This window comes from Psittacula echo, assembly GCF_963264785.1.
Source record: "Psittacula echo genome assembly, chromosome: 5".
In the NCBI taxonomy this organism is placed as follows: domain Eukaryota; kingdom Metazoa; phylum Chordata; class Aves; order Psittaciformes; family Psittacidae; genus Psittacula; species Psittacula echo.
Window position 1 is genome coordinate 26,145,424 of NC_137739.1, and position 27,076 is coordinate 26,172,499.

Sequence of the window (27,076 nt, forward strand, 5' to 3'; positions counted from 1 at the left end):
TCATGGATACTGATAATTCTGAATAGCTGATGTACAACATTTTTAATGTATATGTTAAATTTATTTTAAAAATTAAAACTTGCAAATGGAAGTCTAAAGCCATCTAGACCTAAAATTCCTCAGGATATTCTGATAAGTGAAAAATAGGTTTGAAATTTATATTTTTCAATATTTTATTTGCTATTTTTTATGATTTATTTATATTGTTGGTGCTGTGCTAGATTAATTTGATTGGTGAATATACACCATTGAGGAAAAATCTCATGTTGCCTTGCAGGACCCTAGATGTTTGATACACTTAGCCCTATCATTTAATTAACAACTTCAGTTGTGATTTATTCTTTAAATATTCTTTTGCTGAAAAAAAAAAAAAAAGCCCAGAAACAAAACAAAACATTGAATTAATTTTCAAGGTGTATTTTCCAAAGTGGTTGAAATGAGAAACCACTACATTTTGAAAAACTGCTGTCAAATAATTTCAAATATGAAAGAGAGAAAATAACTTTGCTTTAACTAGAACTCTAGTTAGCAGAAAACGTTTCCATCCGCTATCTGCCTTTACATGAAGTTAAGAATGCTGAGTAAAAGCTGTTTTTGTGGTATTTTTAGTCCTTGATTTAGTTTTTATTTCTAAGTAATAAAAGAGATTTTCATTAATAGTTCACATATTCCCTTCCCATTTATTAGACCTTATTTCTGCATGGTATTTATATTAGTACTCTTAATGACTATCACAGTTGCTCTTTACATGTTGCATATACCTTGTACACCAGAAAAAGACAGAAGATAGAGAAGAAATTTTTCAGAGTAATATGTGCCTTTGCCAGTTTGTTACTTTCATCTGTATCAGAGGTTAATTTTGTTTAAACTTTTGAGTATATGGACAGCCTGTTTTGCAATGCAAGACAGTGTGGGGTTTTTTTTCTTTTTCTTTTTTTTTTTTTTTGAATGAACTGCTTATGTTCTTGGGGCAATATATAAACTGTCACAGCATGAAATCAATTTTCTGCCTTGATTCATCCTAAATCTGAGATTTCTAGCACATTAGTATTGCAATTAGAAACATTAACAGCAGACGGTAGTATAAAAGCATGCTCTGCTCACTGACAGTTTAGTGTATTTCTCGTTGTGCAAAGTAGGAAAGAACAGGCTTGAGCCTCCAATCCACTAATAAATTTATCAGATCAAACTTAAGAGGAATGGAAAGTCTCTGCTTCACACTCTCCATGGTCATTCTGCTAAGACAGATTATTCATGCTTACTTGATTCAGGTAGGCTTTTTGCAAGCTTCCCCGCTAAGCCTGGGAATGCAGTACATTGAGGCCTATTCACAGGCTTCTGACATAGACCGAGCTTTTATTGCATGGTGTTTTATTATAGCCAAATCCTAGTCTCCACCCAGTTTGTAGGCACTGTGCTTATTCTTTTGAATCAAGAGAGGTTATCACCTACCTTAATCCATGCAGCAGGGTGGATTAAGGACACCAATGTGCCTCAGGATTCTCAAAGAGGATCCTGGAAACTTCTTGTTTCTTCTTTTTTGCTGTCTTTACTAAACTCTATTGGGTCTCAGTAAGGATTTGCATCTGAAATGGGCAACCTGGAGCTTTTCTCAATGAAGACATCAGATCAAAGTTCAGTTAGTCAAGGCCTTTCTAAAACATTAAGGGGGCTTGGAAGTACACAATAAAAAGATGAGCTCTGGCAGAGATTGCAGTAAAAACATTCTGATCTGTAATCCGGATAAAGAATAGATTATAGGCCAAAGAACAGCCCCTGTTTAAATTGCTTTCAGAATCCTCATTTTAAATAAAGTTACATTTTACATTACAAATATTTAGGTTTTGATAGATTGTTGCATTTTGTTGGACTTCCTTCTTTAAAAATTAGTTACTGATAAATAAATTGGAAAACTGACTTAGAGAATGTGGGTTTCTTATCTTTTTTTGAGAAAACTGATCTGCCTCTTATGACTAGATATACATGAGCAATTTTGTGGTTTGGGTTTTTTTAATTAAAAAGTAATTGTTTATTTTAGTGAAAAGTTTGGGTTTAGTTTGGTTATTCTATTGGTTTTGTAGGAAAGATTGTATTATGGTTACAGTTTATATTCTCTGATAACTGATCAGGCCTACTACCTATTAATCAAATAATTTCAAAATATAAGCTCCAGATCAAATTATTCTAATTAATCTTAACAGGTTTTTGTAAGCTGAAGCATGAAACAAAGTTGTGGAAATACATAGCATGATTGATTTCAGAATGCTAACTATAAATACATGGCCATGTCTGGCATGTCTGTATTTTTTCTTTTTACTGTTATAATACTTACTTTATTAGCAAGAACAAGGTTTATGAAAACCACAAGCTTTCTCCAATAATTGGAGTTGGAACTAAATAATTTGTTGCTCAATACACAAAAAATTACTTAGATCCCATTACTGTAATAATTCAGTATACCTATTGCCATTCATGTCCATAGCAAGAATAGCAAGTGTGGAAACTGGAGCAGAAGTTGTTCCAAAGAATTTCATTGCATACACACACAACCCTGCTCAACTTTCAAATAGTGGATAAAATGTATATATATTGGTCTGCTGAAAAGAAAAATCCTTTTATAGAATGTTCTAAGTTGTTACAGAACCTATTGAAAAACTTTTGAGATTATTGAGGGTATTTCTGATCACTTTTTGAAAGGAAGTCCATGCTTTTAAGTACGAACAAAATAGAATTTCATTTTACCTACCAATCCAAACTTATCTTCAAAACAACCTTTCAAAAGCATTCTGTTCTACAGCGTCAACATGCTTAAATATCTCTCTCACCTGTTCTCTTACACAACCACTGAGATATTTCATCTGTTTTAATACTTTATCGTTTAATAAGTGAGGTAGCTCTTGGCTTTTAAAGGGAATTCAGCTTCACAGTAAGTCTTGGAGTTGGGAGATAGAAAAATGACTTTAAAATATTTTTGCACATTCCTGCAGTCCAGGCTTAGGGTAGTTGTCCTGTAAATAAACTAACAGGTGATCTTTATTTTGACCTGCTGTTAAAAGTCCAGGATCCAGCACCTTTCTCAGTCCTGGCATCCTACGGATTAGAAATGCAGTGGTTTCGATTGATATTTGTATTATACAACTTATTTGGTTATTCTAAGTGACCTTTCTTTTTCCTCAAAAGAGTTAAAACAGTTGATGAGAGAATCTGATCCAGAGCACAGTGGTGTTTGTGCCATAACCGAAAGATCAATTTCAGCATTGTTTTGATAATCTGTTACTCCTTTACAGTGTGTTCATTAAAAAAATACTATAAAGTGGTTTACATTTGTGCCAAGTGTTTTCCTTCCCTTGAAGATCCTCATTTGCCTCTGAGCTTTACTCTGCTTGACTGTTCATTCCAGGATAGCTTTGAAGGGCAGAAAAGATGAAGAAAATGGATTGCTACATGAAGAGCAAAACCTGTCCAATTCCTACAGCAGACAACCTCAATGTACTATTTACTACTGCGTATTATAACAATCTAGGGGATGTTAACATGTTTGATTCAAATAATGTTGCAGTTTGTGTGCTGAACTCCATTAATGTGGAGCAAAAATATGCATTCTTTTCCTCTGTTTATTTATGAGTGTCTTGGTTTAAGCCAGTTGGCAAGTCAGCCACGCAGTTTCTACTCCCCCACCACCCCTGGAGGGATAGGGAGGAGAATCCAAAGAATGTAACTCCCGTGGGTTGAGATAAGAACAGTCCAGTAACTAAGGTATAACACAAATCACTACTGCTACCATCAATAATAATAATGATAAGAGAAATAACAAGGGAAGAGAATACGATACCAGTCACCAAGACGAGCCTGACCGAGCAGAGAGCGCCCTTCTGGGTAACTCCCAGTTACATCCCGGCATGGCGTGCTGTGGTATGGAATACCTCTTTGGCTAGTTTGGGTCAGGTGTCCTGTCTCTGCTTCCTTCCAGCTTCCCCTCCTCCCTGGCAGAGCATGAGACTCACAAAGTCATTGGTCAGGATAAACATTTGAGCAGTAACTAAAAACGTCGGTGTTACCAGTGCTGTTCCCAGGCCGAAAGTCAAAACCATAGCACTACACCGGCTACTAAGAAGGAGAAAAAATGACTGCTCCTGCTGAACCCAGGACAATTAGCAAAACATATTAAAATGTGTAATTCCTTCTATGGTATATATTAAATTTAGGGGGTTTATGATGTTTTATATACCCAAAATTGAGACATCATAAAGTTTATCATTACAGTAAACCATGGTTATGGTGTGTAATGTCTGTGCAATGCTCAACATGCTATTTATTAAAAAATCAAGACATTAAAAGTAGTTTTTAACTATTCCCTCTTTTTTACAGTTTTTTATTAAAAGCAGTTCTATGAAGATGCATTGGTATTTTTTTCTTCTTTCTCATAAATAAACAAAGTGAAATATTGCCAAAGTCAACTGAAAATGTTTCTGTAGCAACATAACATTCCCAGATACTGAAAAATCAGATAGGTGGAACACATCCTGATCTGCATATTTCCTATTATCTGGCATTTTGAAATTTGTGATCATGGGTCTTAGAACATGTGCAAAAATACGTATTTCAGAATCTGACTTCACCTTTGTGATGCAACTTGGAACAGTAAGGGTTGAATTCTCTGGGAAAAATTCACATTATAGACGGTCAACAGGGGTCAAATATTATAATGTTGTTCTACTTGAAAAGTAGAAAGAAAAGAGTGGGGAAAAAAACAGATGTTTCTTTCAAATATATTGCTAGTTAATTACTTTCTTTTGACAGATAATAATTTAATAGGTTATTGTAATCAGTATTGTTGTTTCCACAGGCCAGCCCAACAACATCTACAAAGTTTGGTCATTATTATGATATATCCAAAACAATGTCTCCAGAACTGTTTCAGTCAATAAAATGGCACAGTTTTTACCTTCCTGAAGAATTGTCTTTACAGCCTACAGTGAAAACATGGTAAGTTGTAATACCACATGCCTGCATATTAGTAGTAAAGGATATTTTTGTATATACGCTTGCTGTGAAAAGTCTCGTAGCCATGCATGGCTCACAAGCAGTTCAGCTGTGGTTCTTATGTCAGTTCTAAATGCCACAACTGGCAGCAAAGCTGCTGTGGCATAGCGACAGCTCTATATACTGACTCCTTAGCTGAGAGAGGAAGTTGTCAGGGACAATTAAGGCAGACATTACTAGGACAGCCTAGCTGCATGTTCAGTCCAGCCCTACTGACAGCTGAGTGTGAGAACTGGGGAAAACTACTACTCTCTGCCTGTGAACTACTGCCTGGGCCCCATACCTCATCAGCTTTTGGAGAGATGTGTGTCATATGGCTGTCAGTCTTAGCAATATATCCATACAGTTTTTAGGGCTAAGAAGACAGGCTGTCTTTGACCTACATACTTTAGGATGTTATATCACATTAGTTTATTATGTGACTTTTACTGCTTACATCCTACAGCTTCACCTAAGGAAAATATGGAATCAGAATAGTTAGGGTTGGAAAGGACCTTAAGATCATCTAGTTCCAACCCCCTTGCCTCATGCAACCCGGCCTTGAACACCGCCAGGTTGCCTGGGATTGCTCCGACCCAGGTGTAGGACTTGGCATGGTTAAACTTCAGGGCCTGCGAGTGTGAGGCTGTTCTTATCTGTCTATAGAGCGCTTCATCCACAGATTCCTCTTAATCAGGCGATCTGTAACAGATCCCCACAGTAATGTCTCCCATTGCTGTTCTCCCTTCAGCCCTGACCCAGAAACTCTCTGTCGACTGCTCACCCATCCCCAGACAGTTCCATACTCTCCAGCCTATCCCTAACATAAATAGCAACTCCCCCTCCTCGCCTGCCAGGCCTGTCTTTTCTAAAGAGCCTGTAAGCTTCCATTCCAACACTCCAGTCGTAGGAGCCATCCCACCATGTTTCTGTGATGCCTATTATATCATACCCCCGTAGATGTGTATGCATCTCTAATTCCTCGTTTGTTCCCCATGGTATGGGCGTTTGTATAGAGACATCCGAGCCGAGCTCCAAATGAAGCCGGCTCATTGGCTGGAGCGGCTGGAATATCTCTGCATTGCTCCAAGCATTTATTATAGGTGCTGGCAACTGACTGGGTGTGTTGGGATGGAATGATGCCCCCCTCCCCCAACACATCTAGTTTAAAGCATCCTTGACCAGCCTGGCAAGCCTCCTACCAAAACCGCTCTTCCCCTTCTTTATCAGAGCAGCTCCACCAGCCCCCAGTAGACCTGGCCTACTAACTTGGGTCCCGTTTTCAAGACACCCAAACCCCCGACTATGACACCACCCTTTTAACCGTTTATTAACCTGGCCAATCCTCCTAGCCTTTTTGGGGTCCTCCCCTGTATCTTGGAGAATTGATGAAAAGACTGTCTGAGCTCCAGAGCCCCTAACCACCTGTCCCAGGGCTCTGTAGTCCTTCTTTATGTTCTCTAGGCTACTGCTATCAACATCACTAGCACCCACATGGATCGCTCGAAGTGGGTAATAGTCCGTGGGACTCACTAGAGCAGGCAGCCTCTCAGCAACATCCCTGATCCGTGCCCCAGGTAGGCAACACACCGCCCTTGAGACTGGGTCAGGCCGCCAGATGAGTGCTTCTGTCCCTTTCAAAGGAGAGTCCCCTGCCAGTATGACCCGCCTCTTTTTCCTGGCTGAAATACTGTGAATTGATTAAAATCGCTAATGGTGTCTTACACAACACCCCTAATTCCAGAGCAAATCATAAACTCTTCTCTGAATGAAAACTTATTATAGTTTATGCCAATCAGTAATGAATTAAGGAAGACCAAGAGAAAATGAGTGACAGAAGCAAAGCCTCATAATAGCCTGTACCACACACATCCATTATATCTTTCTTGGAGACATTTCAGTTCAAGTCAAACGTCAAATATGGGCTAGAAATCTCTTTGTTCAGCCCAGTCATTTAATTTATATAGTACCTAGTTTTATGGATCGCAGTGTATAGGGCCAGTTCCTGGAAATGGTATGCTGTGTTGTGGTTGATTTTTACCACGCTGAGTGTGAAGATTTTTGAGCACCCTGAAAATATCTTCAAAATATATTAGCAGTGTTGTGTGATTAATGCAACCGAAAAGCATAATCTGAAAAGCATGGTGGTGCTAAAACTGGAATTTAATGTGGAAGACAGGCAAAATACTTCTGTTCTGCTCAGCCATAACAAGGCTTTCCAGTTTTGATAGCATCCTTCAAGAAAACTCTGGATCAATAAGAGAAGGTTGTAAAGGTGGGTATACATCTAGAACTGGGATGTATGGGCCATGACAGAAGAATGGAAATTCTTAGACAATTCTAAGCAGAATCTTGAAAACTGACATTAAAAATTGACATACAGAGAGTAGTTACTATGTTGTCTGCAGAAGGGAGGACAAATGGTCATGGGCTACAGTAAACAGTAGGGATAGAAATACAGGCTGAAAGTAAGGAGATATTTTTCAAATGATTAGCATGAGATATTTTTCTCATTATTAACATGAGAAGAAGTTGTCTTGCAGACATAGGTTGGGAGTGTTACAGAATCTCCATCACTGAAAATTTCTAAGGACAAGTTAGGTAAATATCTGTCAGACCTCTTGAGGTGGTTTTCATCCCTATCTTCTGTGATTCTTTAATACACATTAGTCAACACTGTTAAATCCAATACTAAGTGTGAATGTTACCAATTATTTTAGTGCTCTGAAGATGTTTATGCTTTTATAGTAGGTTTCTACTGTATTTTTTCCAAATATTGTGATGAAATTCTGAAGGAAGCATTCCTTTCTTGAGGAATGAAAAGAAGTTCACAATCCTGTCAGACGGATTTAATCTAAAAGTTTATAAAAGAGGGAGGGAAAGGATATTACTGTGTAGGCATTAGTGCTTGGAATATCAATACAGTGCTTCCAGCATCTAAAGCTAACTTCAATATATCATAAATAGTAAAAATGTCTGTTTTCTTGATTAACTAGATGATTATTTTGAAGCAATATGATAGTCACAGTTGACTCTTCCAATAGAAGTTAACAATTTGTACTAGACCTCATCTTTGACTGCCTGAAAGTCCCACTGAGAGCTTGAGCTAACCTTTTTTGATGGATGTTACAGTGGACTAGGAGCGTAAACATGGCTATTTAGGATGTCTCCACTTAGAGGATATAATTTGCTAAACAGAAGCTTCTCAAACTGGGGGTTTTAGATGCATAGCCCAAAAAACACCTGGTTGCATAATGCTATTAACCTATATAGCATTGCAAAATCTCTGTAATCTATTAGTCTGACAGTACCTCAAAAAAAGTACTGATAGCCTGGAAGGGACTAAAAAAAAAAATGTTACAAGAATTAGTTGAAATAGAGAAAATCTCTAAAAATTGTTTGGGGTTTTTGTTTTTATTTTTTTTCAATTTAATTTATCAAAGGGTTGATAAATAATTCCAAAATAAAATTATGCAGTTAAAGCAGAAAATACACAAGAAAAGGAATGTACCATGTTTTCCTGTATAGCTTATACTCTTCTGACATAAGCAGTGAGTATAGTGAACATATATTTTACAAACCTTGGAAAAACAATGCTGCATTTTTTAATAGGCAAGATAATAACAGTGCTTCTGTTACTGGATCAGAGATGGGGAGGCTTTATTTGGACTCTTGGCCCTTTTAGAAATCATGTATATGTCCTTCATTTCCTATCCACACAAGCACTTGGCTTCTTTTTGATCTTGCAAAGAAAGGAGATTCTTTGGCTGATTCAACAGAACAAAGTTATTGAGTGGCCTTTTACTTTGCAATTAAAGATAGATTTGGAGGTTATGTACATCATTGGTTTACCTTAAAGTTTGGACCAATCTTTCTTTTCTTTCCTGTGTTTTTTGCAAGCATGTGTATCTCTGCTTTTTTATGAGGGAGGTGTGGAGTACTGTGTTTGATTTTTCTGCAGTTCTGGTACCTGATGGCTAAATTGGATTACAGGGTCCCCTTTCGGCTAATCACTCAACATGGTTAGAAGTTCATTGCCCCATGATAAACATTAAGTGAAAACAGATTGAGAAATCTGTTCTAAAGGAAGTAGTAAATGGGACTGGGTGTTTGGTGCCTAAAGAAGGATAAATGTCTTTCTTATCTCCATATTTTTTATGTTAGGGAAGGGGCACTATGTCCTGCTCTAGCGCTAAGGCCGGATTAACAGGGTTGTGGGGCTGACAGCAGCTGTTTTCCAGTTGTTGTTGCTAGGACATTCTGGTGTCCTTCTTGTTGCATCGCTAAAGCTGGTACGTAACAGGAAGGCAGAAATATCCTCTGTGGTATATCTATGCATCGCAGAAAACGCTTCCTTTCTACCCCTCTACTTTTGTCCTTGTCATTCAGTTGCAGTTACCAAAAGAAAAGTTTGATAATCAAGGGAACTAAAATAATTAAGCAGCAGCTTTTCAATAATACTCCTATATTTTACCCTAAGAATTATGTGCTTTTGAAAAAGAATAGATTTATCTAGAGTCTAGATTTACGGATAAGTTTAGATAGAACAGGTTTAACTGTCTTGCCTAATGGGGTCTCCTTATACATAATAAGGCTATTTGTCATACCCTTGATAACCTAACCTTTGTTAACTGCTGAGAAACTATCAACAGAGAATGCAGACACTCTGTTGTAACCGGGATACCTTCTTGCAGCTCCTGCTTTATCCATTACTGAATTGCTAACCAAAAAAAAAAAAAAAAGTAAAGAAAGAATTGTTTAAACTCATTATCAAAATTAAATGGTGTTTAGTAAGAAAGCCAAAAAAAAAGTTTAGAGATCAGAAAATAAGAAATATCTTATTTCCTTCTTTAAATATTGTAACAAACACTGCAAGAAGGGTAATGGAACTTAGAATCATAGAATAGTTAGGGTTGGAAAGGACCTTAAGATCATCTAGTTCCAACCCCCCTGCCATGGGCAGGGAAACCCCACATTAAACCATGTCACCCAAGGCCTCATCCAGCCTGGCCTTGAACACCACCAGGGATGGAGCATTCACAACCTCCCCGGGCAACCCATTCCAGTACCTCACCACCCTCACAGTAAAGAATTTCTTCCTTATATCCAATCTAAACTTCCCCTGTTTAAGTTTGAACCTGTTACCCCTTGTCCTGTCACTACAGTCCCTGATGAAGAGTCCCTCCCCAGCATCCTTGTAGGCCCCCTTCAGATACTGGAAGGCTGCTATGAGGTCTCCACGCAGCCTTCTCTTCTCCAGGCTGAACAGCCCCAACTTTCTCAGCCTGTCTTCATACGGGAGGTGCTCCAGTCCCTGATCATCCTCGTGGCCCTCCTCTGGACTTGTTCCAACAGTTCCATGTCCTTTTTATGTTGAGGACACCACAACTGCACACAATACTCCAAGTGAGGTCTCACGAGAGCAGAGTAGAGGGGCAGGATCACCTCCTTCGACCTGCTGGTCACGCTCCTTTTGATGCAGCCCAGGATACGGTTGGCTTTCTGGGCTGCGAGCGCACACTGTAGCCAGCTCATGTTCATTTTCTCATCGACCAACACCCCCAAGTCCTTCTCTGCAGGGCTGCTCTGAATCTCTTCTTTGCCCAACCTGTAGCTGTGCCTGGGATTGCTCCAACCCAGGTGTAGGACCTTGCACTTGGCATGGTTAAACTTCATAAGGTTAGCATCAGCCCACCTCACAAGCATGTCGAAGCCCCTCTGGATGGCATCCCTTCCCTCTGGCGTATCAACCGAACCACACAGCTTGGTGTCATCGGCAAACTTGCTGAGGGCGCACTCAATCCCACTGTCCATGTCACCGACAAAGATGTTGAACAAGACCAGTTCCAACACCGATCCCTGAGGGACACCACTTGTTACCGGTCTCCAGCTGGACATCGAGCCATTGACCACAACTCTTTGCGTGCGGCCATCCAGCCAGTGTCCACCCATCAAATTGATGTCTCTCCAATTTAGAGACAAGGATGTCATGTGGGACAGTGTCGAACACTTTGCACAAGTCCAGGTAGATGACGTCAACTGCTCTGCCCCTGTCCATCAGTTTCGTAGCCCCATCATAGAAGGCCACCAAATTGGTCAGGCAGGATTTCCCCTTAGTGAAGCCATGCTGTTTTTATAAATAAAACATATTTTTATAAATAAAACATTTATAAGCCAAACTTGTTTTTATAAATAGTGTTTCCACAATATTTTTCATTCCTAGTTTACATTGCATGCTTCAAATTCAAGTAACCATTAATACTTTAGCAAGAAGTAGAAGAGCACATATTTATACATTTTAAAAATTTTATATTCATTACATTATTTTCTTTAATTCTTTCTTTGCTGCAAATCTTTCTTGGATGGATTAATTGAAGACAGATTCATAGAAGCATAGAATGGTTTGGGTTGGAAAGGACCTTAAGATCATCTAGTTCCAACTCCCCTGCCGTGGGCAGGGACACCTCACACTAGACCATGTCAACCAAGGCTCTGTCCATCCTGGCTTGAACGCTGCCAAGTATGGAGTTTTTTTTAATTTTGGGACACTTTAATTCTGGTATTTTATTCTTTTATCCATTAACTTTTAAAAGCAAGTTAGTAACAAATCAGGAATTGAAAAGTATTGTGTTTGCAGCATATTCTCTGGCATATTTATAGATAGCATAGCACTGAAACAAAAAAATTGGTAGATACACAAACTTGAAAATGGTAGTTTGTGGTGACAAAGACCACAGTCATCTTTTCATGTTACACATACTGTGTTCCTAGCTGTGGCTAAAAGATAGTTGCAGACTCCTTTCTAATGGTGGCGAGCAGCAGCTTCTATCTTTTCCAAAAGGATAAAGGAGTATCCAAAAGGGCACACAAATTCTTCTGGTTATTGTGTAGTATTGCAGATTCTCTCCAGCTCTGGCAAAAGCAGGAAGAAATCACAGCACTCCATAAGCAACAAGGATTGTGTGTTTGTTGGAATAGTGCAAAGACATGGAGAGAGAGGACATTTTGGCTAGTTTGGAGGCTAAAGCCCTCTTTGTCTCCACCAGCCCTGTCAAGTGACACCTGCAAGACTGTACAGGTATAACGTTTAGCAGCCATTCCTTTTGCAACTAAACACTATGAAAGTAGTTGACCTCATAAGAAAAATTTTACTCTTTCTTTCCTTTTTGAGATGCTTTTTTGTATAGCGAGGCAGACTTCACATGTTAAATGTCATGTTGAGATTATGTATTACCAGTTATTTTCAGCTGTGAATTTCACAGAGAGTTAAATTATTAAGGTATATCAGTTTAATCAGTAGCCTTATAGGCTGCTAAATCTGAAAACAAATAAATGCAGTTTAATTTGAAGATTCTCCCTTTTATTTATATCTGAGAAGGGTAATCTGTTCATGTCTTATAACATTAAGTATTTTAGAACTTGAGTTTATTAAGACTGTATGGCTTATTTGATTGCAAATATTTGTGACTTTAACCTATCATTTTTGGGAGTTGAGTTTGGATTGCTGCTTGAAGGAAATGTAGAATTCTGAGTTAAAGCTATGGTGTAAAAGTCAGATGTTTGCAACTCTGGAGTGCTTCTCAGAAAAGCTGCCTTCTCTCCTGTGCAAAAGTATGAAAGTTTATTTGAGTTTATTTAGGTGTTCATTAGTAAAATACATTTGAATAATATTTGGCTCTTACTAAAGTAGCAGGAATAGTTTCATTAATGTTTGGATGAGATGATCTTTCAAGGTCAGTTCCCACCTAGGCTGTTATCAGACCCTACATATAAAATGATTGGAGCAAGTAAAAGTATTTTTAGTGGCAAAATTTTCAAAATAACTTGTCATATTTCCCAAGAAGTACAGAAGAAGGTTTAGAGTCCACAACTCTTGATGGTAATTAATAAGCCTGGAAAGAAATGGTGATGCTGGAAAAGATAGAAGGGCTTAAACTCTCAGCTGCAGTGAGGAACCTCCATCAAGTCCAGACACACAAGCCAGTACTCTCTATGGGATTTAACAAAATAGTATGTCTCTTTCAAAAGTGAACAACTGGCTTCTTTTTTTAAAGTAAAGATTAGATCTTTCTGTATTTTTTATGTATCAGCCTGTGGACTGGAGAGCATGGCTGGGATGGATGTCTAAAAATGTGCTTTGGATGTGCAGGAACTGAACCTTCTAAGAAATTGACAAGACGACTTGCTGAACTTTCATTTGGTTTTAAGTCTGCTTAAATCCATTTTTAGCTACTGGTTTGCTTTATTTATGCTGTATTTTCTAAATAATACATAAAATAAATTCTATCTCATAATTCAGCTGTCATGCAAATAAAGCAGTGATAACACCTGTAGTATGTGGATACAAAATGGAACTATAGCAAAATACATCTTACGGTCTTAATAAAGCAAATTAACTGCATGAACTTTTGAATTTAGAAAGTGTTGTCTCTTTCTGGTTTGTTTTTGTTTGTTTGTTTTTTTGATCTTGATTGTTGTTGCAGTTGTCTGTATAAAATTTTTCAGTAATAGAAAGTCAACTGTTCATTGGAGTAACAGTAGAGTAGGTCTTTGTCAGTTATAGATTAGTGCTGTGCTGTGATGCTTTCTACTTTAAGTTGATACATTAAATCATTAATCTTCTAGATGTAAATAAGTCTGATGTAATTAAGTTATCTTAATCCCTAGAGATTTTAGCTTTCACTAAATGTCTGAGCACTGGACTACTTGTCATGAAACAGTCACAACTGCTTATAATGTCAACTTTATTCTAAGAGGGTTAGTTTTTCTTCTTCTGTGACACCTTTTTTCTATATTATGCTTTCAGACCAAGTGCTACATCTGCTTATATTTATTTTTAATACAGCTGTTAGAGACATGTAGAAAAGTATTAAAATGTGTTACTAAACTATTTCTTCTTACCAACAGTAATATGAACAGTGCTTATGGAAGGCTGCTTCTCTCCATTCAGAGGGTCATTTACCAGGAAGGGTTTGATGGCTCTGATCCCCAGGTACTGAAGATCATCATACTCTTCTGTAATCCTGTAACTAATGTAGTTTTCTGAATTTTCAAGGGTAGCACAAGAAGGTCTTGGACAAAATAACAAAGAATAAGCTGTTTCTAAGCATTGCAAGAGTAAAGAAGCAAAGTAAATATAGTGTGTGCTTCATATTTTAATATGCTTTGGGAGTTGTTACCTGTTACAGATGCGAGACCATGTGAGGAAGAACTGTAAGTGAGCATTAGTAAAATGTATATTCTGTGCAATTAGCTAATAAATGGATTGCCAAGTATAATCTAATTAAGCAAAACACATTTTCCCCTACAGTATTTTTTTTTTCAGGCTACAGCTTTAGCAATAATATGTTCAAGACTATTGAGATTGAACATTTAATCTTAAGCTTTCAGGTTTTTTCAATGTTATTTTAACTGGAGTGGAGTGAATATTTTAATGAATTAAATGGCATGCATCTTTATGTAGCAAGCATTGAAACACAAGTAAAGAAATAAGAATGCTATTTTAATTTACAAATCAAAACAGCTCACCAGACTTCTAATAATCTCTGTACTCTTCATAAATCATACTGTGGGTAATCAAAAGCATTTTAAAAGTAACAACATAGGCTGAAAACCCTTTTTTAATTTGAGCAGAGCCCTATCTGTTATTCTGTGTCATATTCAGTAATATGTGAGTTCTTTGGAGTTAATGGAAATAAAATAATAAATTATATATATTGGTGCTTAATTGACAGGTAAATTGTCTTTATTGTACAATAGCAATGTTACCACAATAGAAGTTTGGTAGTATAGGTGCGGGAGACCCTCACTGTGCACTATAGTTGAATATCTTAGAAATAATTTTTGTGGGAAGATAATGTTGGAATGGATGTTTTTGTGTCTAATAGTATGTTTTAGAAACGTTACCTGCACAGAACACTTGTATGTAAATTTAGGTTGTTGGTGCTCAATGTTTAGTCTGTGCTGAGTTTTATGGGAGAGCTTGCCTTTGCTTTGGTGGCAGTGCCATTCTGGAGAAGTAAATTGGTCCCTGACAGGCACGTCTCCCCCCCCCGTGCTGTGGTAGCCATGGCAACAGGTATGTCATCCCACCATATGGCTCCGCCTGCAGAGATGCTCCTCCTGCAAAGTGACAGGTCCTGTGGAAGCCCGAGAGCTGCAAAGAGCAATACTGAGTGAAACAAACACCCTGCCAACCTTCAGCCTGCAAACCACTACATACTGAAGAGATTAGGCTAGTTATTTTTCTTTGTCTATTCCTGCATTTTTTTTTTTACAAGTAAAAGAAAATGAAGGCTGGTCAGAGCCAGTATTTTTTTGTTTTCGGTTGCAAGCAAAACCACCCTGGATCGCTATTTTCTGTAGCTATTATTCATTGTTTAAAAATGTCTTACAAGTGTCAATAAAGCAAGAACAGTACTGATCAATTTTACACTGATCAATTTAGAAGTATATGTTCACTAAATTACACATATAAGATTCTGAGGTGTAGTTTTAAAAAGTAGAGAAAGAGTCCCTTTTCAGGCCAGTTTATCCATCTAGAAAACCATTAGCGCTCACCTCATTGTTTTCGTTTCAAGAGAATGAATATGCATTTTCAATGCATATGATTTTTCCATGCATATGATATTTTCATTTTGCATATGATATTTCAATGCATATGATTTCCTGGAGTGGTTTCTTTTACTTTATTTTAAGATTCCTTTTTTCCCCATGCGTCATCTTTCTTTGTACACTCAGATTTTGTACATTTAGAAGCAGAATATAATACTTCTTAAAAATACACACAGAGTTAAATGTTGTTATGGCCCAGAACATACCTTGGATCTTTTTATCTTCTAAATTTGAGAAATTCACTTCTCTACTTACCGAGCATTCAGAAGTACTTTTTAAGCAGCCAGATAGGAAGACTGTAGAGTAAGGACCAGCCTGTACTCCTCTGGACCTGAGTCCTGTCCAAGCTTCTGAGAAGTTTGTTCATATATGCTCTTCCTGCCCCCAAACAGTGATCTCCCTTTTGGGTGGGTACTGCTGCAGTGGCTTTCATGAAGTTCAGAGAAAACTGCAAAGGCCAACATGTACCAAAGGTACTGAATTTTCAAGAGATTTATTTACTGAGCTGTCTATGATTGACAAAAGCTGATGCCATTAAGGCTTCATTTTATTGTGAAGTGTAATCCTTCCAAAATCTCTAGATTGTGGAGGTCTAGAAATGTGTTGTTTCTTGGATTAAGATTCATATGAAAAGTTTAACCTGACTGGTAAAGTTTTCAGATATTTTTGGCTGATTTCACGCTAGTAGGCCTATGATACTTAGACTTGCTACTACTTTTGACCAATATTTGGAGAGGGGCCTGAGGAAAAGTAAGCAGAACGTGAGTCACCCCCGTTCTCAGAGGTTTGACACAATGAGGAAAATTAGTGAAAACTGCTGTTAGAGGCTTTGTAAACCGCTGATAAAAATAGGCATCTCTGGAACCTAGCAATATGGGTAAATGTTAGTTTTATACAACTGTCTGCTGTTTGCAGTCGTAGATTTATATTTCTTAACTATCCTGCATGACTTTGAGGGCCTTTGGACAGTAAATCCTGTTACAGGTATTAGGCTACAGAAAAGTTTGGTTGAAGTTAACCAAGGTACTGACTTGTTTGTTCACACTGACAGCCAAGATCTATCTGGAAATGTGTGGTTTGAATGACTAACCTAAACATATGAGCATCAGTTTTACATCCTTTCTAAAAGCTCCTAGTAACTCTTTGCTGCTGATCATTAAGTTTAATTCCTCGTAAATTGAGCACAGTTTGAAGTCATACAGGAGGGCACTTGTTTGTTTGAGAATATTTTGGGGTTTTCATGTTTGACAACAGAACTTTCCTAGGCAACTCTATGTCCTTAACATTTCTTTGGTATGCTTTGAAGCTCAAGTTGGGTGACTTTGGATGGTAAAGTTGGGAGGTTTTTTTGTTCACTTGGAGTTGGGGTTTTTAATTCTCCATAATCAGAATTCTTGCTGCTAAAGCAAGCATTCTTACAAAAATTACATGAAAACGGTTAAAAAAAACAAACAAACAACAAAAAAAAAATCCAAATTTCCAAACTAATGGCAGTAAAAAGATCTAGTGGCATATCTAAAAAAAAAGTCATCCTACTCTTTACTGTAGGCTTGTTGTTTTAGAATATTTGACTTGGGCTTTTCTTATATTTCAGTTATGGAATAAGCCGTTGGGCCTGACAATTATATCAGTAGAAATTCTGTTACTGGCCAAAATAAATACATCTGATATCTCGTGTTTGAATAGCTATATCTTTTACAACTGTTACGATTTAATATTGTGAAACAAGCATCTCTTATCCTTTGTCCAGTAAGAGAACTGATACTTTGTTTGGGTGTTGTAATGTATGTTCTTAAGAAAAAATGCTTTTATCATTAAAAAAGTTTCTGTAAGACTTATGTGTGTTTGCTCTGAAATTCTGAAATCCCAGAACACTCTGCATGGTCAATATCAATTATAACTGAATAAAGCTGTTTTCTTAAATGCCTGATACTGTGCTATGGCTTAAACACACATCAAGAAATGTGTGAATCTGCCCTGATGTCACTAAAGAATACTGGTCTAGCTTCTATTTTCCCTATTCTTTTTACAACTCTGAACTTCCAAGCCTAACAAATATCATACAGAGAAGTCAGATTGTGTCATATTATCCTGTGCTGTTTTCCTGATCTTCATACGGTAGTGTAAAAAGTTAACTTTACCTAAGTAAAGCCTAAAAGCCTGCAAAGCCCAAGAGTAAGGAGCCCACCAGAGTTAAAACATATATCACTTTCACAAAGATTGTGAGCGAATTGGCAGATCAGCTCACTGTGTAAGCCACAAGAGCAGGATGAATGCAGAGCCACGTGTAGTAGCTGTGTTTCACAACTCAAGCTCTGTCTACCCAATATGGAAAAGGAAGTATTTGTAAGAGTAGCCTCTTGGCTTGTCCAAATCTTTCCCTCTGGATGTCCAGAGCAGCTGTGCAATATTTTGTGCTTGAGAGTGACTGTTCATTCCAGCTGGTGGAGATAAACATCTACAATTTATCCAAGGACTTCACTGTAACAGGTAGCTTTTATTACCAATTTTTGTGTTTTTGTTGTTTATTACCAAATTTTATGTACCAGGAAGCTTTTATTTATCAAAACTAGTATTTATATATATGTGTGTGTGTATGCATATTATAAAATTTAAAAAAGCCTTTAATTATGAACTCTGAATTCTAGAAATGTGGTTTTGATCATCTTGTACAGGAAGTCTTTTAACAAGGACATCTCAGCCTGTGATAGCAAATATACCTAAAATCCTTCTCAAAGATCACCAGGAAAGGTCACATCAAATACGCAGAAGTGGGATTTGTCATCAGCTGAAATGAGAGATGACATTTATTTTGCATAAACAGATTATAACTCTGGTTTCATAATCTGCCCCTTAAGAAAAGGGACCTCTGCATCTGTTGGCTGCTCTTCTGCCAGCTTCTACAGGGCAGCAAAGAGTCTTAGGCAGGTAACACAAGTGGCTGTTTAGGATTTTACATGTCAAAACACCTTAGATTCTAGTACCCAGTAGCTAACTAAAGCAGATCCACACTTATGTCAAGGACTTTCAGAAAGGTGTGGTCCTTAAGAGACAATCTGCTAATGTCTGAGACATCAGCTTCAGACTCAGTTTCTCCATAGCTGTAGGTAAACCTTCCTTCAGTAGTTGGAAGTAATTAACAGGAATATAGATGATACTTAACGATATCTGAAACAGTGAAAGGGAAATACACTGGGGAGATAGACCACTGACCTTGTTCATTTAGAAGTAGCAGAAGTGAAACTGAAGCCAGACGAATAGTCAGGTTGTGAAAGTAACACACTGGAAAGTTGAAAATAGAGAGAAAAGTTGGGTTTGATTAATCTAAGGCCTTTCCAGCAGGTCAGTTTAGAACTGGAAGAAAAGATTCTCCTCTTAAGGAGGAGAGAAAGGACATGAAAAATCACAGTATTATTGGATTTTGTGTCAGAATATACTGACATGTAGCAGGTTAAAATACGCTGATTAGTAGTTTGGTATTTCTGAATCTTACACTTGTATTTGCTTAGCTGGCATAGGATGATATCCAGTCAGTGAATAAAATGCCATTCCATTTGTAATTTTTATAATATCATCTGAGATAAAGCTATGATTACATAAACTGTGTTGTTATTATGGATATGAATTATATTCATAGTATTTTTTAAATACATTACATGAAATTTTCCTCAGTGTGTAAAAGAATCACAAGTGGCTTCTTTTGTATTTTTTTTTTTCCCAATAGAAAAAACGAAAGAATATTTTGCGGATAGGAATTCAGAGTCTGGGCTCTTTGTTGTGGGGTGATGACATTTGTTGCAGTGATACTCCTGAAGATATTCATAGCCTTACAAAATTCCTGTATGTTCTCCGTGGCCTCCTCAGAAAATCTTTGTCAGCCTGTATCATTACAATACCTGCTCACCTTATCGAGGTAGGAATGCTCTCTTTGCTATATTCCATAGGTGACACATCAGCTAGCAAGAATGGGAAGTTTATGGTAAGAAAATAAATGCAATTTTGGACATTTTGGAAACTCTTTTTGTTCAAAGGGCTGTTAAAATATGACTTTGCTGTAGTGCTTATATACTTTTGTGGAACAGCATGCAGCAACATCTGTAAAGACCTAAGCATAAAACCATCTTAGATAGTTATGCCTTATGTGGGACTTAGTAATTTTCTCAAAACTAGCAAAATTTCAGAAACTGTAGAAAATGAAAGAGAATTCTGGTAATCTTTTTTTTTTTTTTTTTCTACAAGACATTTTCAGTCCAGTGTATTGATCTGTCATGCTCCTTATGATGATGTGCGATCTTGTTTTTAAAGCCAGGAATTGAAAGATACAGGTTTCCACTCTAATTCTAACATCCCTATTTACTGGCACCAGGAGCAAACCAGTTATGTTATCAGAGCAATTTTCCCAAGTGCAAAATCAGGAGCTGCTAATAGCACCTATCCTGAGAGTATATGGACACTTATATATATCTTCTGGAAATAAATGTTTTTACTAAAATGAAAAATGTCAATAAGGTTTGAGGGTTTTGGGGGTTTTTTTATCTGCAAATGGTAATGTAACTTACAAAAACAAAATTATTATTCACAATGACTAGAGAACCTATAATTTTACATATTTGATTTCACTATAGTAAAAAAAGTACTGGATAAAACCTCTTATTATGCAAATTGTTTTCATAGTAGATGAATTTATCACTAGATTAAATCCTATCTCGGGAAAGTACATACCACTTACTTACATATATTGCATTTTGTAAAGGTGTTTGAATACCTGCAAATGTTATTATCTAGATACCTGATGCACTTACTCCTTAGAAAATACAGAAACTTGATTTTCTAATTTTACTATTGCAATCAAAAGTGTATGAATATTCCTTTCACAGTGCAAAGCTCCATCTCCTTACTCAGCTATTTTTAAACATTAGATGGCAGTTTGCCTTCAAAAAGATTGACAGTAAAATTTAATGTAATTAATAGAATTTGTGAATGTAAAACTAGCACCCTTCTTTTTACATGTTGGAATTACCTGTCCATAATTGGGATATACAGTCAGTTTCATTGTACTCTTTTTTTATAAATTATGTTGATAAACAGTATGATCATATTTTAGAGAAATCCAGAAGCATCTCTAAGAAACAAACTGAAGGATAAAGATTTTAGCAGCTGGGAGGCTGCTTTTGGGTTTGTGATTTAAATTCCATATAAATTGATTGGAATGGAGTTAAGATTGATATTATGTCTGATTTTTTAAATAACTGATTTTTTAATTTTCACAGAATTGTTTTACAATAACTGCTAGACTATACTGAATAAAAAACAGCAAAGAAACATTTATTCCCAGAATCTTTGCTTAGCAGCCTTGAACAAATGAGAGCATTTAATTTTTCTGAAATTATTAAACTTCATGTATCCTTCTTTATCTACTAAACTACGGAAAAAACTGTCATTAGGAGGAGCAAAGCTGCTGAGGGTTCCTTATACCCCACATTACTCAGTTCCCAGAGCCCTGCTGTGTAGTTGTTCCACTCTCCAAGAAGCCTGTTAAAGAGCCCCTGAGAGCATGTGTACAGCCCTCCATGTTAATAGTTAATTGGTGAGGATGGCAAGATGAGAGGACAGCCGAACATGTGGTCTCTCAGGCTCAAGCCATAGACAGACCTTTAGTTATAATAACAGCAGCTGCTCACATTCTCACAACCCAGCTACTCACCATTCTGTTGCTGAGGTTTCTTGCTGGATTAAAAAAGTAATGAAAATATCTTTTCTTTCCAAGAGAGTAAGAGAGAGGGTTTTGGGGTTTTTTCTAAGTGCATTTCTGTATGTATATAATTTGATCAGAGTAAGTTCTAGCATACACTGTCTCTGTAGAATCCTAAAGTCAGTACACTGAAGGCATAGAAAAATACACACTATTTTTCTGAATATGTAGTAAACTCCATGTTTATTCCCTAAACTACTATTTCTGTATTTTCTGTTATCTTCTACTTCCCAGCTATATTAATTAGGTCTGCAAGTAAATTCTTCACATGAATAATTGCCATACAAATAAATATAAGTTCAAAATCAGAATTAAATCAAGGGGTTGGCTGAGTAAGATGTACAGAAAAATAGTTTCATTTTTACCTCCTTTGTCTCGAAAAACTAGATTTCCAGTAGTCACTCACACCATGTCTTGTCTGTGCCAGCTCCCAGTACTAGTTACTCCAGTGAAAAAGAAAAAAAACTCACAACTGGTAGTACTGATTTTCAATAGGGACAATATCTTTCCAAACCAGACTAGTTAAATTTTTTATATGTAGTATATGAATAACGCAGATACAGATAGATAGATATAGACATGGAATGTATGTATATATAATTCGAGGTTGGTTTCTTTTGTGTATTTTCCCAAATATTTTCAGTCTTGTACTGTGACAGTGAGTTTCACAAGTTAAATCTGCCTTGTTTCTTTCAGAAAGTTTAATTTTGCCTTTTCATAAATTCTATCTTTGTTCTTGGCTGATGAGACGATAACATGAGGCTCATGAGGGTCCCTATTTTATCTTTTCTGTATTCAGATTGTTTTGTAATTTTTCTCATGCTGCTTCCTAAATCTGTTTTTAAACAGTCACTTTTAATTACATTTTACTTTGTTACAGTAATGTAATACGATAATGCTATTATTGTTTGTTCACTTTTTATACTTTCTAGTGTCTGCTTTGTCTCTTTGATGACCACTGAACATTAAAGAGTGATTTTGTTCTTGATGCCTTTCCACTCTGTGGTACACATCCACCAATGTAGCTCTTTCGTTATGCCAGTTATTCATTTTCTTTGATTTAATAACTTTGAATGGCATTTATCCAAAGATGTTGCTCATTCACCCAGTTTGATGGGACACTGAATGTCTTCACAGTCTTCTGTAAGGCTGTATTCTGGTAAAATACACAAATTCACAAAGAAATCTGGTTGTGTACAGAGGGTTTTTTTTCAGGATAATTTAAAGAAATTGTAGTCCACTAAAGAATACAGATTCTTTGTGTTTTATTGATGAAACTTGTAGTTCAAGCAGTGCATGAACAAAAAAGAAAATTCTCTTTTCTCAACCACAAAAATAGGCATATATTATTCTGGAAGAGGATTTCAAGAAAATGACACTAAAAACTTACTCAATTATAAATTTTATTCAGATGATGTGTGACAAGTTTTACTTGATTGATATTTTCTACCGATTGAACATACTCTTATCTTACACTGTCTGTCAGATAATAAATATTGAGATACTTATGAGTATGATTAAAATAGTTGATGGAAGGTTATTTTTCAAGTCTTTTTACTGCTTCTTCAAAATGCATTGTGCCTATGAAATCAGATGGTGCATTTGAAAAGGGAAAATTACTTCTATTTTTTAAATTTAGCATTGATCAAGGAAGACAGACTGAAGAAGGATTTAATTTGTTGTTACGCTTGCCAAATATACAGGAATATTCTAAAACCAAGTAAGGACTCTTTATCTGTATGTTGATAAACCGTGCTTTTTTAGTACCTGATTTAAAAAAAAAAAATAAATAAAAGAAACTAACTTTTTGTGCAAGGGAGTGTCACTTAAAGGACTTTAATGTCACTTTTTTATATTTACAAAAGCCCTAAATTAGAATTTGAAGTTTTTTCCTATTGTATTTTCTTCTTTTTCTTTTTACTGGAAATCATTAATAAATCCAGAAACATCTTTCTCCCAAAATGCTAACTAATGTTCATAATTCTGTTCCTGTTCTTCCCAATTTTGTATCACTTAATTAGTATTTTTTAGAGAAGATTACTCTTTTCACTGGAAGAAAGTGTAACATTTTTATTGAAGCCATCCTTTATTTTGAACTTGAAGCTGTATTTATTACTGGTAAGAACTAACAACCATATTAGTCAGCATGTACCAAGGGAAATTAATTGACTAATGAAAAGTCAATATGAATAAGTCTTGTTACAGAACTGGTCCTTAGAGTTTGAAGTTCTGTTTGGCAAGGTATTTTCGTGATTTCATCCAGTATGTTAAAAAATTAATTTCCTACAATATTAATGTTTTGATGCCTTGAATTCACTGAAATGCCTATGTTACTGTATGTTTTGGTGTAAAAAAATTCAGAAACAAACCTTTTCACATCCACAGGCTTTTGTGTTCACACTGAGTAATCTAGCAGCTAAACCTGAAGTTAAGTGATCAAGTGCTTTAGAGTCCATCGGTAATATAGGATTATAAGATATGAACTTCTAAAGCTTGTAAATTTCTCACAGTTTGAAATCTTTACTTCTAAGACAAGAACTAAGAGTGATTGCTTGCCTTAGAATTGACTTCTGAAAGTTCAAAAGTGTAAAATGCTGAATACCCTTCAAATGTATTTGTGTATTCAAATGTATTTGATGTATTTGATAAGATAGCTACTGACACAAATATGTAGTTTTTATATCATAGTTAAGCAAGCTTTCAGAATTTTCTGCAAAGTAGAAAAAAATCTGATGAAATGGGATATTGGTATTTTTTAACTTGCTTTTTAATGTTGCACATTGCTTTTTGTTATATGTGAGTAATACAGTTTAACAACTATGCAAAGAAATATTAAGAGTCATGACTTTTATGACAGGTGTTCTTGGGCTATCCACATAGTTTTTTTCATATCTGAATATTCTGGTTTGTATATTCTAGACATTCACAAAAGCATCTTTTAATTTATGATTAAGTAGGAAGCTCAGAGAAGTATACAATTTAAAATATAAATTGAGGAACAGTAAGTAATTTTTTTTTTCAATTTCTATTGTCCTTGATAGTATTTGCTAATAAATTTGCAGGAGAAATAGAAATATTTTGTTGCTTCATAAAACAAGTTTATGGTTGCCAATAGGCTGTATTCTGGCTCTGCCACTTGTGATTTGGTAACAGGTACCCATTTCAAACCCAAACACAGTATACATTCAAAGCATGTGTTTGTACCCACATTTTAATTGTCTTTTAATGGGCTTAGTCGTATTTAGATGAACAGTCACATTGTGTGTTAAAATTGCATGCCAAAAACAGCCTTCTCGTTTTAATAAATTTTATGTTTAGGACACTATATACACTTCCTTATCACCATCTCGTCAACACATTGTCTCTTAATAGAAAAAAAAACCACTTTTCTAAAATGAATACATTGAACTTTAAGAGTTAATGAGTATATGCAGCATTGCAATTTTGTTTTGCATTTTACGTTTATAATCTGAAAATACACCTATGAAAACTTCAAAAAATTAGGTAAGATTTAGAACTAAATCTTTCAACTGCAATATTAGACCTAAACAGTTAAATATCCCATCACAGTATGGAGATAGTCATCTGTTCAAGCATATGGAATCTTTTGGCTACTGGACTAAGTAGTTAATATAATGCCCAGTGTCCAGACATGGACACAACTGTTATGGAAGCAGAAGGGAAGAGGCTCATGTACTGAGCCCATTTGGACACTGATAAGTAAAGATTAGAAGAGTGACTTTAAATAATGCAGGACCAAAGTAGGTACCTGCTTTAAACAAATTATTCTGTTAGAAAATGGAAGGTAATACTGTTTCTCTGAAGAAATACAATTTTTTTGTTTGCATAAGTAGAGGTCTAAGTTCTCGTAAAAAAAGCCCTGTGAATCTAGCATTAAATATGTGTTGTCTATTGTACTTCAGAACAAAGAGCTATGAATTTTGTGTAAAACTTTTATATTTAAATTATTGCATATGTATTTCCCATCTGAATTGATTTTCAAATAACTGAATATTGAATTTCTGGGCAGTATTTGTTTAGAAGCATTTGTATACAAACTTTTGGTGTTGTTTAAAAACCTTGTAATTTCAGAACCTGATTTTACATCTTTTTCTTTAGACCTGCTCTATTAACTACAGTATAATCATTATAAAAAGGAATTCTGCATCTTTAATGATGTTTTTGTGCCTGTATAGTTAAGTTTTAATGCTAGGGAGAATAAAAATATAAAAAAATAAAAAAATAAATTAGCCTTGTAACCTCTTTCTCTTCCAGACTGATGATGGAAAATAAAAGCTCTTAGCCACAGAATGTAACACTTAGAATTAATATTTAATTAGACCAGCAAATTCTACACTGTGGCTGAAAGCTTCCAAAGAGTTGTTAGTGCCACAATTGACCTACAAGTTTAATAATAACTCACTTCTAGGAGCAAGTGCCAGTTCAGCATAGTGGAGCCACTGTAAGAAAGTCCTGGGAGATTAAAATCAGCAAACCAAATGGCAGGCGAGGATTCCTGGGATGGAGCCTTCTGGAAAGCTGGGAGCTGGAGTAGCTTTTCAGCCAGGATTCAGATGAGAGCAGTGGGCAAAAAAAGCTGATCCCTCCTGTTCTGGGAGCTTCTGGTTGTAGGCCAAAATCCTAGAACAGATTTTTTCTAAGTGTTCTTACTGCAGCTATTAATTTATATCACAAATCAAGTAATGAATGACTTATCTTCATCTTCTAATTAAGTTTTAATACAAGCATTATCACTGAATTCTCTGGCAAGGAAGAACAGCACTTTTTTGGAGTGACTAATTTAGTATGCTTGTGTTGCAGAACGTTTCATTTTATAGTATCTAACTGCTGCATAGATAGTTCTTGTTACAGTATGATATGATGAGCAATTTATTGTAGTGTTATGAAATATGTAAATTAAATAAAAAATGTGTATACGTTGTAAAATGGAGTATTTTGAAGGTTAAATAGCTTAATCTTGCCTTTCATTTTCAGAACCATTAAAATATAAAGCCTGTAACTCTACCATTAGATATCCATCTGAGCCTTAATTCTATGGCAAATTATTCTAGTGAAATAGGGCACCATAAGTTCAAAAATGTGCAAACACAGAGCAACAGACTGAGGAAGGAACATTCTGCATTATTTATTGGCTAAACCCTAAATAATTAAAGAAATGCCTACTCATTAGTTAAAAATTAAAGCAGGTGAGAACCTTGCCAGCAGAGGGAGCAGTCATGTCTTTCCTTAGGTTCCCACCGTTTCCAGCCTACCCATCATTTCCACCCTACCTCCTCTTTTTGCCCAGCCAATTTCCCATCTGGACCTAGCTTTGCCAGCCTGCTCCTGATGACAGCCTATAATTTTATACTGAATAAGGGATTCGGTTTTAAAATTATTTTATATTTTGGCATCTTTCAGGATCAGTTAGCTGTTCCATGTGATATTTGTGTACTAATAATTGAAATAATGGTGGAGGATCTTTTTGGTCACCTGTGAGTAAAATGTGATTCGCTGTTTAAAGAATTAGTTAACAGCAATAGTTGGCCTTTCTGAATTGGTAAACAAAATGCAGTGACATTTTTTTCAGGCAAAATTGCAACGAAAGGAACTCCTAAACTTTATATATAAAATTAATAATTCCTAAGGGAGTCACAGGATTTCAGTTAAGCTAGTTGGTCTCAAACA

At 36.1% G+C, this 27,076-nt stretch overlaps 1 protein-coding gene across 1 annotated transcript in view; it reads left to right on the plus strand.

Annotated features, from left to right (window-relative positions):
* Positions 1-27,076, plus strand: part of ELP4 (elongator acetyltransferase complex subunit 4) — a gene marked incomplete at its 5' end in the record, with an annotated part of 146,339 nt that overhangs the window by 32,306 nt on the left and 86,957 nt on the right. The window contains 3 exons of the mRNA XM_080617202.1: positions 4,847-4,986; positions 13,930-14,014; positions 19,361-19,549. Of these exons, the coding sequence (XP_080473328.1) occupies positions 4,847-4,986; positions 13,930-14,014; positions 19,361-19,549 (414 nt within the window). The remainder of the gene's footprint in view (positions 1-4,846; positions 4,987-13,929; positions 14,015-19,360; positions 19,550-27,076) is intronic.